General features: G+C 31.4%; 1 protein-coding gene and 1 long non-coding RNA gene across 8 annotated transcripts in view; one reads left to right on the top strand and one right to left on the bottom strand.

Moving 5' to 3' along the window:
* Positions 1-13,795, top strand: part of TRDN (triadin) — a 304,890-nt gene that overhangs the window by 95,389 nt on the left and 195,706 nt on the right. For both annotated transcript variants that reach the window (XM_045843665.1, XM_045843666.1), the window contains exons 8-9: positions 1,406-1,588; positions 7,507-7,566. In XM_045843665.1, the coding sequence (XP_045699621.1) occupies positions 1,406-1,588; positions 7,507-7,566 (243 nt within the window). The remainder of the gene's footprint in view (positions 1-1,405; positions 1,589-7,506; positions 7,567-13,795) is intronic.
* LOC123821928 overlaps positions 1-13,795 on the bottom strand; it is a 45,009-nt gene that overhangs the window by 451 nt on the left and 30,763 nt on the right. For 5 of the 6 annotated variants that reach the window (XR_006786172.1, XR_006786170.1, XR_006786176.1 and 2 more), the window contains one exon: positions 12,592-13,555. The exons of the other annotated variant lie outside the window; for it this stretch is intronic. This is a non-coding gene — a long non-coding RNA (uncharacterized LOC123821928). Of the gene's footprint in view, positions 1-12,591; positions 13,556-13,795 lie in introns of those variants that run through there. 6 annotated transcript variants of the gene reach the window in all.

Raw genomic sequence — 13,795 nt, 5'->3', positions numbered from 1 at the left:
GCCAACCCATTTTCAGAGGTAAAGGATTATATAAAAGTGTGAGTATAAAGAGGTAAGGATCACTGGGACTATGTTGAGTCAGCCTGGCCCGCCACAAATCACAAATACTTTATTTACGTAGTTATATTCTTATGGGGTCATAGATGTAAACAAACTGTGCATGCAATTGTATATATGTGCATGTATATGTGTATCAACATCTCCCAAAAGCTTCTGAGGAACAATGCTTTAAAGCACCATAGGCAATTCTGGTTTTGCAATCATCAGGCATTACCAATGTTCTTTTTATTCTTCTCTGAACCTCACAATATTGTCTTAGTTCAAATTATTGCTCAGTGTACTAAAGTCAAGGTACTTGATTAAATACTTTCATCAAGTTCTTCAACATGAGTGACAATAAAGGTTAACTTTTACATTGATAAATAACATGAGAAGACAGCATTGTAGTAGACTTATTTTGGTCTCTATTGGTTTTGTGTGATCCCTTAGAATACATAGTTTCCAATCTGCAGAATCTATTATAAACAATTTTCCAGAAATGTATGCTATATTATTATTACTTTAAACAACTAATTGAAAGATTCACATTACAAGTTCCCTCCTTCCAAACATGAATAATATCAAATTAAAAATATGGTTGTATAGGAAATACATGTATATATTCTAAGTCATAGATATTTATACCTATTTTAGTTTATAGCTGCTTATGTTTACTGATAATTTAAGTACTTTAAAAGTTATTAAAATTATTATTTCTGATTTAAGATTGGCAGGTGTTAATATGTCAATTCTTGCTCTCTTTCTGTTCTTTAAAACCAAGTAATTAGAAACTGAATGTCTCTAAGTCATCATTTAAAGGATTGTGTCATTTTATTCCTATTAGTCGCCACCAGGGCAAGTAATTTTACGTTTGCATTCCTAATAGTTATCTTTTAAAAATACTGTATTGACAGTTCAGTTTCTTGAATGACTTTTAAGATACTCAGTTGTGGAACAAAACGATCCTATCCATTAAACTGGTCTCTTTCATTGGGCTTTTTGGTTTGAGAATTGCTTTCTATTGAACATGCCTGTATATACATCCTCTGTATATTTGAAATGTCTCCTTATTGACATACTAAGTTCCTAACTACCTAAAAAGCCAATGTTTTCATGTACAAATTAGGAAAGAGTCCAACATTATTTTCTCCTCCTCCTCCTTCTACTTGGTTCTCTAACATGGCACTTCATAAACTAGAAAAATGTCAGATAATAGTATTTATGTCAAGTGTTTATCTCAAGGTTCTATTTTTCTATTATTTTTCTTTTCTCTTTCTTTTAAAGTTGTTTTTAACAACCAGTAGAAGATGAAATGTTGTGCTGGTAAATGAACAGAAATAATTCAACTTTTCTTATACCTACATAGAAGAGAAGAAAACTAAGACTAAGGAGAAGACAGAAGAAAAGACTAAAAAGGAACTGAAAGGTGGGAAACAGGAGAAAGTGAAGCAGACAGCTGCAAAAGCAAAAGAAGTACAGAAAACACCACCCAAGCCCAAAGAAAAGGATGAGAAGGAGACCGTAGCTGTGTCCAAGCATGAACAGAAAGGTAAACATTCAGACGAGGCTGCTGGAGGTTCTAAGAGAACATTGGGCAAGAAGCAGATACAGTGAAATTGTAATCTGAAAAAGACTGAGATCAGACATCAAATGGGAGAAAAATACTTGTATAAGTAAATACACCTGAAAAGAAGTACAATAAATTGGGAATTAAAATTTATTCATAGAACTACCCAAATGTGTCCACATATTTAAAGATGCACTTTTAAGTATTTATAAAATTGTCAGTGTATACTCTTTGGAGAAAAATAATCATTCTCATGGAGTGTTTTAAGGGTTATATATTTATCTATATATAGAATAAATATTATGGAAAGTATCCATACATTCCTGTTGCTTCTGCAAGAGCACCTAATTTAGAACATACATCAAATTATTAAATTCAGTTAATTTAATGGGCAGGAAGGTATAAGGAAAAGTCCCTTAAGTCTCTTTGCCAGCTTCTATGGCTACATACATGTTAGGCTTTAGAAAGCTTTTTGTCTGACGTATTGTGCTGGTCCTCCACAAGAGTGAAGTCAGACTTACATCCCTATCAACAGAAATAGAGCATTTAAATGGAGATGAAATATAAACCCAGAAATGTTTTATGGAAAGGTGCTATGTAAACATAAAAGGGTGGAGCTTTACAAGAGCAGCTGAGGGCCTTACTGTCTCACAGTTCTGTTCCTTACTGAATCTTTCATTCCCTAAGTCCATTCCTGGCACCAGCTGCCACACAATCCTGAGACTCCCAGAACAGAATGTGGAATCTACTCTGTAGAGACTATTTCTACACAGGTTTCTTAGGGGTATTGCAAAGTAATATTTTTCTTTACTCCGGTAGTTTTGAATAATATGATTTGAGGACTAAAATTAAAAAATGGTTTGTATGATATTTTAATTAACATATTGTACAACTTACTGAGTAAGCTATTTGACAGTGAAATTTAAAATAATTTTTCCCATTATAAGCTGTAAAATATAAAATGTTCAATCCACACGTTTTTTTAAGATTCCAAATAAAAGCTATATGGTATTTGTTTTTGCAATCCATTCTTGCATTTATTTTTGGATGACTTTATCCTTGAATTTATAAGCAATATTCATAAATATTTATTTATATATTGAATAAGAAGAAAAGTATTCTAAAAGGGAATAGAAGGAAGGGACAAAGAAAGTTAAAACCTAAAAAATAATTCTTTTAGTTATTCATACAATTTTTGATTTAGGCAATTTTTATTTATTTCAATATACTTTTTAAAGATAGAAATGGAGTTCAAATTTTGGGTCCCCAAACCATTTTTCAATTTTAAATATAGTATTATTTAAAAAATTAAAAATAGTAATTATTGCCTCTCTTAAAGCTATATGTTATTTATGAAATAATTTGAGTAGAAAAATACATAGTAAATTTAAAATATTTTGAATAGGTGATTTTACTGTGATAATAACAGAAAAATTAATCTTCTGATTTATTGATATGTTATTTAAAATTATTATCAATATCCTAAAATACTTTGCATTTTAAATTGTCTTTTAAAAAAGAAAATAATCACATGAAGCCAGACAAAAAATACTACTAGGAGCTAACTAGAAATATGAATACACTTTTTGATGTTTATTTTTAGCATATTTGGGTTTGGGGAGGCATATATTTACTGATGGAGACACATCACTAGAACATTTTCAAGTAATAACATTTCAAATAAATACTTATTTTCCTGGTCACATATATTGCATTTTATTTCTATCAATAATAAGGATTATTAAACATAACATTATATTACCATTTTCACTTTCAATCTACTATTTTTTATTTCCATATGAAGAGCTACTTATCTATTAAAAAGACATTCAAATTTTACTTAAAGTTAAAAACAAAAGCACAAATGCGATTTTATCAGCTGAACAAATGCATTTGCTAAAGTAAAGCTTCTCATTGAGAACTGCTACCATCAATTAAATAAATGTATCATTAGGTAAGTTATCAAAAATTTAATACCTAATATCTGTTCAGACACATTAAGCAAAGATGTAAGAGCATTTATTTATAAAATCTAATCACATTATGATTTTAACCAAACATGAAGACAGTGTTTTTTTAAATAATCTATTTGTGAGGTGGCTTTGATTTTGAGACTCTTGTACTGATGATTCAGTAAAATTGTTGAGTTAGTTCTCTTTTGGGCAAGAGAATATTTATTTCCTTAGCTTAAATTAAGCCCAAGGAGTTTGAGGTATTCTTTTCATCTAGATTTCTAAATAGTTATTTTTGAATAAACATAGGTCTTTTACTTATTGGAAAGAAATTTTTACATGGAGAACACACACTTATTGGCAATTATTTAATTATACAGGGGTGGGCAAAAGTAGATTTACAGTTATAATACAAATAACTAATATAATAGTTAATAAATAATCATGCAAGACTAAACTCTGTGTTTCATGTACTCACAACTGTAAACCTACTTTTGCCTACCCTTGTATAGTGTACATGCAAATATATTCATATGTGATTACCGTTAGTATTATATCTATAAACAACATGTTTCTATTTAAAATGATGGGAATGAGATTCGTAAGTATATACATGCCTACCATAAAATTGTATGCATGATTATATATCATGTCATCTAGTTTTTATAACAATCTTAATCTGTTTAAAGGAGGATAAGAAGGGTTGACATGCTCGAACATTGCTCCCTGATTTTCTGATGGTCTGTGGCAAATCTGTGCAGAAGAAAATATCAAGGCTCTCCACTGCTATGTTCATTCTTCTTCCTTCCCTCCTTCCTTCTGAACTACTGTCTAGACATTTGTGTGTCAGGAAGAAAAATGTAGCTAATGTGAGTCCCTAAAGAGCACTGACCATATGGACCCAGTTCTCATGAGAATTTTTTAAAAATTTCCTTCCTGCTGCATTCTGCACCCAAAATGCATTTTTTCTCAGCTGCCAGTCCACAGGGAACACTGACAAGGCAGCAGGTGAATGACATTCATCATTGTTCCCTGAGAGTCAGGAAGGAGAGAAATGGACAGTGTGTGTTATCCTTAGGAGGATATTCATTTGAGAGAAAAAAAATACTAAGAAGTGGGGATCAAATATGAAATTACCTTCTGTGAATTATTATTACCTAACTTTGAAGGTAGGATGATAGAACAGTTCAGATTTTCTCAAAGAAAAATTTTCTATTTCAATATTTGAATTATGTGTAAAAACATTTTTATAAAATAAATCTTTCAAAATTGGAGAAGCGTGATTTTAGTCTCTCCTGAGACAGGTGAAGCAGATATACTAGGGACTACCAAAAATATAATTGCCTATAATTCCTGTATATTGTTAAGTTCAATACCACAGACAGGCGGAAATAAGCATCCTAATTGAAAATATTAAAAATTTCTAATTTAAAATATTTTAAAAATATTTTTCTCATCTTCCTATTGATATGTTGGCATTAGAATGCAGAATCATAGTGTCATTTAAACATAACAGAAACCACCTAAGTGTTGTAACTCAGATAATATTCTAGATTAAAAAAATAGACATTCTTATAATTCATAAGGGATTTTCTTTTTCAAATTGGAAACTCATAGGACTATTGGTGCATTTGGATCCATAAAACATTGGTATAATTAATATAAGCACTTTATTTTGTTAGTAATTTAATATATAAGCTATTTTCATTATATTGTCAACATTCAGCAAAATGAAAAACATTGAAGCATAAATATTTTAGCTATTTCAATATACTATTCCACATGTTATAAACACCCTCTCACAACTTGGGACAGAGAACAGTATTTCATCAATGAGGGTTGTCCAGTGCCTTCACATTCTAAGTCGTCCCTGCATTCTAAACTTCTGCCACACACATACATTCTCCATTGCTGTTGTTGACTGCTATAGTGTGGCTAGGAATCATTGTGAAAAAAAGTTCAGGGATTTTTAAGTCAGTGATTCTGGAAATGTGGTCTAATTAGACTCTTCTGAGAAGTTTCTTAAAAGTGTATATTCCTCAGGTCCAGACCCATGGAATTATAAAAATTTTTGAGTGATGGGGCCAGGAAATTTACATTTGAGCAAATTCTCCATCTTTTTAATATTTATATTGCCTCTTTTATTGTATGTTTTCATTATCATTTTCCCCCTTATGTCCCTTTCCCTGCCACGATCACCACACTATTGTCCATGTCCATGAGTCCTTTCTCTTTTTTGCTCAGTTCCTCCACCCCATAACTAGCTCCCACCCAGAGCTATTAGCTTACTTCTGAAATGCAAGACTGACAAATCTAAAAAGAATCCAATCACTTACACTACTAAAACAAAGGGAAAAGCGGCCATTTCTGGACATCCATACTTGCTCAACCTCAAATCTACTATTTAAGGGAAATAAACTTTTGCTTTAGCTTTAACTTAGAGACAAATTGTTCACTGTAGAATTTTGCTAGGAAAAGAGTTAAGTCCAGCAAAGATAAATACCCGCTACCTTAATCTTACTTCCCTCCTGTACCAGAGAGTTTCCAGGTCCAAGGGTCGGAAACCTGTGTTACTACTCTCAGTACGTTTGGGAGCAAATAGATTCCTGGACTGAAATCACAACCAGCCTCCCTCCCACTTCAGACCTCACGTGTGGGAAAGCATTATACTCCAATAAAACAGTCAAAATACATACACATTTTTGAAACCTGATGAGTTTTTGCCTACTCATACTTAGGTATTAATAAAAAATATATTTTTACATCTAGTGTAATAACTGCATTTATTTTTTTCAAAGATTTTGCAGAGGTTAATAATGAGATACTCAAAAATGCAGTTAATTATTCTAAAAAGAGTGAGATGTACAAAAATCCTTTTATGTGTATTTATTTAACAACAAGGTTTATTGTTTCATGTTTTCTATACACAATTTGGAGAACTTAAGGGTGTATCATGTTGTACATATTCAATAAACTCTCTTGATACTAAACCCACCTTTGGATTTGTTGAATAAATAAAATGCTTATTTGGAAACATTAAATGTAAATCATCTTGAATAAGATTCAATTCATAATATGTAAACTTTAAAGAAGATATGGTAAAACTTATAGAATGATTCATCAACTGAGATTTGGGTTGGAATGACCTCATTAAAATATAAAGTTATGTGAAAATGTACAATTGAGTACAATGTATTTAATTTAGAGGGAAAAGGAAATGAACTCACTTCTAAAAGCATTTTAACTAAGTCTGTTCCAAATTCTCAATTCCTATGCCTTCCTCTTTCTTACTACTTCCAGAGACCATAGACTATTCAAGATCATAAATGCTCTTATAATAAAGATTACTAAATTAGTTAACTTAACAGTGATATTATTTAGTACTGTAAATCTGCACCAAATAATATTTCTCCTGAATGAAGAGCATTTCATGCAGAGGACCTGTAACAGATTGCAAAATGGTTAGTCCTCCTGCTTGCCTTTTCCAGAAAACATTCTGCTGCTTCATTTAGACAGTTAACAGAAGGGCTGGGAGTGAATATTTGGTAAAACATTCCAAGTTGGAAACAATTTCCTCTTGTAAAACTTCTGTTTCATTTTTGGGGGTATGGACAATGATGAGAAAAATTGTTTTAATATAATTGCTTTTGTAATATATTTGGTGAAAAAGGTTTTGATTTTTTAAAAACAACTACTATAATATTACCCTAAACTAGTCTGCTTCAATTTTTAAGATTATTCTTTTTGGATGAAATAAATGGAACCATATGTTTATTATGTCTTATCCCCCAGTGTGTTCCTAGGAGTGGAAATTATTCCTTCACAGAATTGTAGTAACCAAAATAGAATTGTACTATTTTGTTTGTTTTGTTAACTCAATTTCCTCTAGGCAAAAAAAAGGTGTTGATGACATTTTTTCATTGTTCTTTTTCTTTCTACTCTTGTCAGATCAGTATGCGTTCTGTCGATATATGATTGACATGTTTGTCCATGGGGATTTAAAACCAGGTATTCCAAACAATTCTTGTACTTGTCTGTTTTAATAGTCTTTGTTTCTAAGATTGTCAGCTTTTTTATGTACTAAACTGTATTTTCTTTTTTAAAAATATTGCATAATGCATGGTTAGATCTAGAATAAAATCAATAAAAAGAAGTAATAACCTACATTAGGGCTTTTAATTTTACCTTCTAGTACTGCATGGCCTATTGTCAGCTGAAAGCTAAAAAAGTGCTAATATCTTTATATACAAAAATGCTAATATCTTTAATATCTTGGAGTGAAAAGTGAATCATCTTGTTTTACCCCTGGTAAACTTAGAAGAAAAGACCTAAGACAATGAAACTATGCATATTTATTTAGTAGTGAGCAAAATTCATATTAAATTCATCACATTATAAATATTTAATCTTTTTTTCAAAGATTAAAATTTGGTTGTCTCACATATGCATAAACTTGAGTTAGTTGCTCCAGAGAACTACTGCTGATGGAGACAGTCATCCTTGGAGTCAATAATCAATGCAATGGAGAAGTATATTTTTACTTAAAGAAATTTATCCATCATCTCTTCTATCTTTGTTACCCAGAGTGTAACAAAAAAAATTCTTTATTAACATCTTAATTAAGAATGAGTAACTTGACTGCTTGTGCTATGTCTTTAAAAATATTTTATTGAATTTATTGTGGTGACATTGGTTAATAAAATTATATAGGTTTCAGGTGCACAGTTCTATAACATATTATTTGTATATTGCATAGTGTGTTAACCACCCCAAGTTGAAGGAGGCTTGACTCATGCTATGCTTTTTGCAAATTTAAAAGTTGATGATACTATGGAAATAGTTCTAAGAAGTTGGTGTTGTTAAGGAAAGAACTAATTTATATTAGCATAATTGAAGCAGATTGTTTAAAGAAAGCTGAATCTTGGTTATCCAAGTGTTTTTATGGAAATCTTTATAAAATGTATTGTTATAATTTATGCATATGTTGACAAAGAGGCACATCACATCTAGAACAACTATATAACACATCTAAGTCCTAGAAAATTAGAAGATCATGAGAACTTTCACTCTCAGAAAAAAAAATTATTTAATTCCAGTAATTTATTCAAGTTTATTTCTTCTTCCTCCTCCTCCTCTTCTTCACTTTCTTATTATTTTTTTCTTTTTTAAAAATTTTCTTAATGAGTTAGAAACTGAAATGAGAAGGGAAACACTGAAAAGCATAATACCTTACTCAGCAAAAATGATTAGTGTTAACATACATGCATAGTACCATAGTAAACTTAGATGGAAACACAGGAAGATAGTTTAGTGTAATGAAAATAGAGGGCTTTGTACACAAATACAGACATAATTCTTAATACCTTCCTTTTTTAACATTGGACCTTGAACCAATCATTGCATTCCACCTGACCTCCAGTGTCCATCATTTCAAATTGAGATCAGAGTAACAACCTTGTAGAATTGTTGACAAAGTGTCTAATAGAAGACAACAAAGTACTCCTATGGTTGTATTTTTTAATTCATTCATTTCACCATTTCCTGTCCAAGGGAACATCCCACGCAGAGGAAAACTTCTCAACCTTGACAAGTACCAGCTTACATACACTATTAATTCAATTTTAGATAATAGATGTGTTGCCCAATTTATTCAACTGTGATAGTTTAAGAAAGTTATGTTCTATACATATTTTGCTTTTATTAGATTAACTGTTTGCTTACATACCAGATGAATCTGTATTGTTGATCATGAGAATTTAAATTCCATTACCTGAGGAAAAATTGTGTTCTTGTGCTACCTAAATTTTTTATAGTAACTACTAATTGATCATAAAATGCAATTTCTAAGAAAATCACAGGACATGCAGACCATACACGTGCAAAGTCAGTGAGAGATGCTGACAGCTTAATAGTCATAATGTCAATCATTTCTTTCTGAAAAGTTAACAACATATTATGGTCAGAGAGAAGCTGAAACCATCTCTGCAAAAGTTAAGAAAGATTTTTCTATAAATAGTACAGGGAGAGCCCTTCTGAAGTTGCATGTGAGTACTCTCTAAATAGCCACGAGTTCAGATCTCAGTGCCCTGCTACTACCTTAGCTCCCCAAAATAATTCCAAAGTGTTATAGTATTAGTTTTCCTAATACCACTCATTGACTTTCCAATTGCCTTCTTAATTTATTTCACCTACCTTCATTTATGGTGTTGAAGGTTTATTGCTATAATGTATGAAAAATTAAAGAATATGTAGATTGGTATTTTTTTGTTGTGGGGTGGGACTGTGGAAAGGAAGAACCTGGAGAGGGAAAACATGTATCACTGTCATGGTAAGCTTCTTGTTTCTTGTAACAAATAATGTAAAGCTTCATTAATGTACGGAAGGAAAATTAATAATGTTATCTTTACTGGTGAGATAATACATAAGACAGAGTGAAAAAGTATTTAATAAGGCTTGCATTTTGAAAAATAAGAAATGAGAAACAAGATTTAATCTGGGCATATTAATTTGAAAAAATGTAACTGATAAGACTTTGACTCTGACTGACAATTAGAGTAAACCATAATTCCTGCCAAGTTTATTGCTCTTCACATATCAAGTATTTATAAAACATTTGTGCTTCCATCTGTTCTTGTTTGGGATTCGTGGGACACCTGTTATTGTTTAGCTAAAGTTTATTACTAATTATTAGTAATGAGTTTTTAAACTATAATTTAATTTTTCCCTCTGGGATATAGTATTACCTTTGCATAATATTGTCAAACCCTCAAAAGTATTCCAAATTACTGTTCAAATTTGAAAAACCTTATGAATGAAGTATGCTGACACCATGACATAAGTCCCATGACCTGCTTTTTATCTTGTTAAATAGAATACTTCTAAGATAGTCTTAACATTTTTTTAAAGCTAAGATTTTGTCTGTATACCAAAAGGTGAGCTGAATTGCTCTTTTTGATTCCCTGTAGCAATAATCCACACCTCAGTGACAGGGATTGTTTACTAAGCCAGCATAAAGTATAAGGATTTGATCATTCCACTGTATCTAAAATTCTACTGTACTGACGCAATCTACATTAAGTTGAAAAAATAAGAAAAATCCACTTAAATCTAGAAATGAGTGTGTGCTACTAAGGCTGGTCCTATGGCAATTGGAGTAGATGTATATCTAAAATGTATACTTTTAGGGGCTTTGTGGACACTGAAGAGCTCCTCTCTCCAGAAATGCTAACTTTTAATGACCTAACAACCCTCTCATTAGATCTCTTGATTGTCCAGGGGTGTCCAACCTGTGGCCTGCAGGCCACATGTGGTTCAGGGTGGCTGTGAATGTGGCCCAACACAAAATCACAAATTTACTTAAAATATTATGAGATTTTTTTATGATTATGTGTTGCAATGTATTTAATTACCTTAGGCCTAATGTAGTCTAGTTGTCATTATATTGTGAAAGAACTATTAAAACTGGTTGAGGCAGGCATTAGCTGCAATACTGAGACTCAATTCACTGTGTTGTGTGTGTGTGTTTTAAATTTCTTTTGATTTTTAGAACCGATAATACAGCTAGTCAAGATATATTCTTTTAGATTTATCTTTATCAATTTTTAACTCCAATTTTCTTTTTAATACTTTGTGTCTATGCACCTTTTTCTTAAGTGACAGCCATGCCAACACTTTTCTTTTAAAGATAGGGTCTTTGAAAAGAAAATCATGATTTTGCTAGACATTTTCGTGTTTCCTTTTCATCATCTTCCACCTGGGCCAAATAACTTGCATGCCTTGCTCAGCAGAGTCAACCAAGTAAACAAATTTCTCTAAGTAAAAATCACATGGCTCACAGATCTCTTTATACTTCCTAGAGATAAATAAATCAATTTAAATTTCCAGTACAAGGCCCAGGGCTAGTACTTTGGTTTAGTAATTGTAACACTATTTTTTTTAGCTCTATCTCTGTAGCCATTATGATTAAAGTTCAATACAAGTTAAAGTTTATTCCTTAGAAGTTATCCAACCATTGAAATTCTAGCTACTGTCTCACTTGTACTTAAGCCAAGATTTATTTTATGTTAAGGTAATTTATTCCACTTTCTGTGTTTTCTTTTTCTTTTTGTAAATTGAAGGTATTCACCCATTAGAATTTTATCTGATTACAATAAGGTATGTTGGGCAGCTTGTGTTCCGACGTTCCATTTCTATGGGCTTTAAATCCACAGCTAGACAGAGCCTCAAGGAATTAGTACTCTCATTTGTACTATCATTTTATGAAGATCCTTTTCTTAAACTGCAGTGGTGTTTAACTGCTTTTTTGGTTTGATCCTGCTGAGAGGAGGTCAAATGTAATTCTATCAGATTTACTCTTATTTAATGGCTTAATCTAATGTATTTCAGAGTTCAACTGCTGGTATTGGAGAAAGCTAAGTAAGATTCAGTCATGCTTCCCACTCCTCTAAAATACACTGCTTCACAAAAACATAATCACTGTAGCTCCAGACATCCAATTATTTTCACAAAACAAAAGATTTGAAAGTTTTCATGTATACTCAATAGTATTTGTTGAATTCTCTAGCCAAGCTGATAGTCCAGAAAAAAGATGAGATGGCATAAATAATTTTATGACTAAGGACAACTTGATAAGTATGTGATATAGGCTCAGAAAACATGCATGCTTATCTCAGTATAGTAGGAATAAATAGTTATATCCAATAACCACCTGGGCCTCTGAATGGTTTTTCAAATATTTTAAATCATTTAGAAAATTTTTACAGACCAAGGATAAAAAGATAGTACAATTTTTATAAGAACTTAAACATAGCAAAGCTAAATGTTTATTTCATCAATTTCCTGATTTTGAAGGTTTATATACTCCGAATTGGAAACATTTATAGAAAGAATTAATTGCTCATCAACCATAATGAATAAACTCACACTGTATTTATTTACAGATACCAATTTCAAACATGGCTTTATTAAGTTCTAGCATATGTTTACTTATATCATCAAAAGCAACAGTTGAATTTTTGAAATCTTTGATGGCTCCTAATTTTGTTGAAAAGGTTATATCCTTTCCATTTTATAATTGCAAAATATTTTATATTTAAATGTGTAAAGATTAATTAGAATGATAAATCTAATGATATTTAATGTATACATTATCAATTTCCTTCTTATATCTGCCCTCACATTTCTTTAGCATTTGTGTACTTTAAAACCATAAATTTTGGCACACCAATTTTATAAAAGATAAAAGAGTCCTGCAACATGCCCTTTTAACAAAATTAGAAGGTTCAGGTTTCTTGCCACAAAATATTGCATGATCAAGTCCTTAGTTGAAGGGCTAATTGAATGAGAATACCATATTTCCTTTTTCATCCTTTGAAATGTATTATTCACTTGATTCTTTGAATTTGAGAAAATAGACTGTCATCTGAAGATTCGTGATCTGAGATTTCACTTGAATGATCAATTTCAATTGAACCCTAATCATTAAAGTTTAGCATACTGCTATCTGTCTTTTTGAATTCATCTTCTGATTCATCTAAATCACTGAAATATCTCCCTCTCTCGATTTCCTTCACTTTGTGGTTATGGACAGAAAGATAAAAATTCTAAATTTTAAACTGTGTTCAGTGAAACTAGAAGTAGACCATAAAAATGCCTTCAAGCTCCTTTTGTGCCTTCTTGAACTGTGATGCACTGCTTACTCAACCTGTGGAACAACACGTGAGGTGTTTATTTGACAATTGCATCATTGTTCTATTTTTCAATTATTTTAGTCTTTTTTTAGCATTGTTGGGAATAATTGATTAGTAATAATGAAATAAATCCTAACTTGATGAAATAGAAAATGTTCAAGATACATCAGCAAAATAAGATCATGCAGATTCCATAATAGGTCTTGGATTTTTAAATTGCTCAAAGGTGCCACACGGTGATTACAAGATAGAACGAGTTTTATTCTGTTTTTAAAAATAAGTAGCATTTTATTTGTTCCTTGGAAAGCCTATAAGAAAAAATAAGATAAAACATGTCAGTCTCTATGAGCGAGTGCATTTGCTCAAAAAAAGAAACTCAACAACTGAGACTGGCCCCCCGCGGAGCCTGGTAGCACACTTCGAGGCAGCCAAGCAAATGTGAGGGGCCACACGAGCCAGGTCAGGTTCTCTGGCTGCATTTTTATTTTTGTTTTTGAATCTCAGTTTTTCATAACATTTATTTCTTAAGTTTGTTAAAATTACAAGAT

The sequence above is a fragment of the Phyllostomus hastatus genome, unplaced genomic scaffold (assembly GCF_019186645.2).
Source record: "Phyllostomus hastatus isolate PE091 unplaced genomic scaffold, TTU_PhHast_1.1 phas_contig_40, whole genome shotgun sequence".
NCBI classification, from domain to species: Eukaryota; Metazoa; Chordata; class Mammalia; order Chiroptera; family Phyllostomidae; genus Phyllostomus; species Phyllostomus hastatus.
Note: the sequence above shows the minus strand (reverse complement) of the source record. Positions and strands in the feature narration are given on the sequence as shown.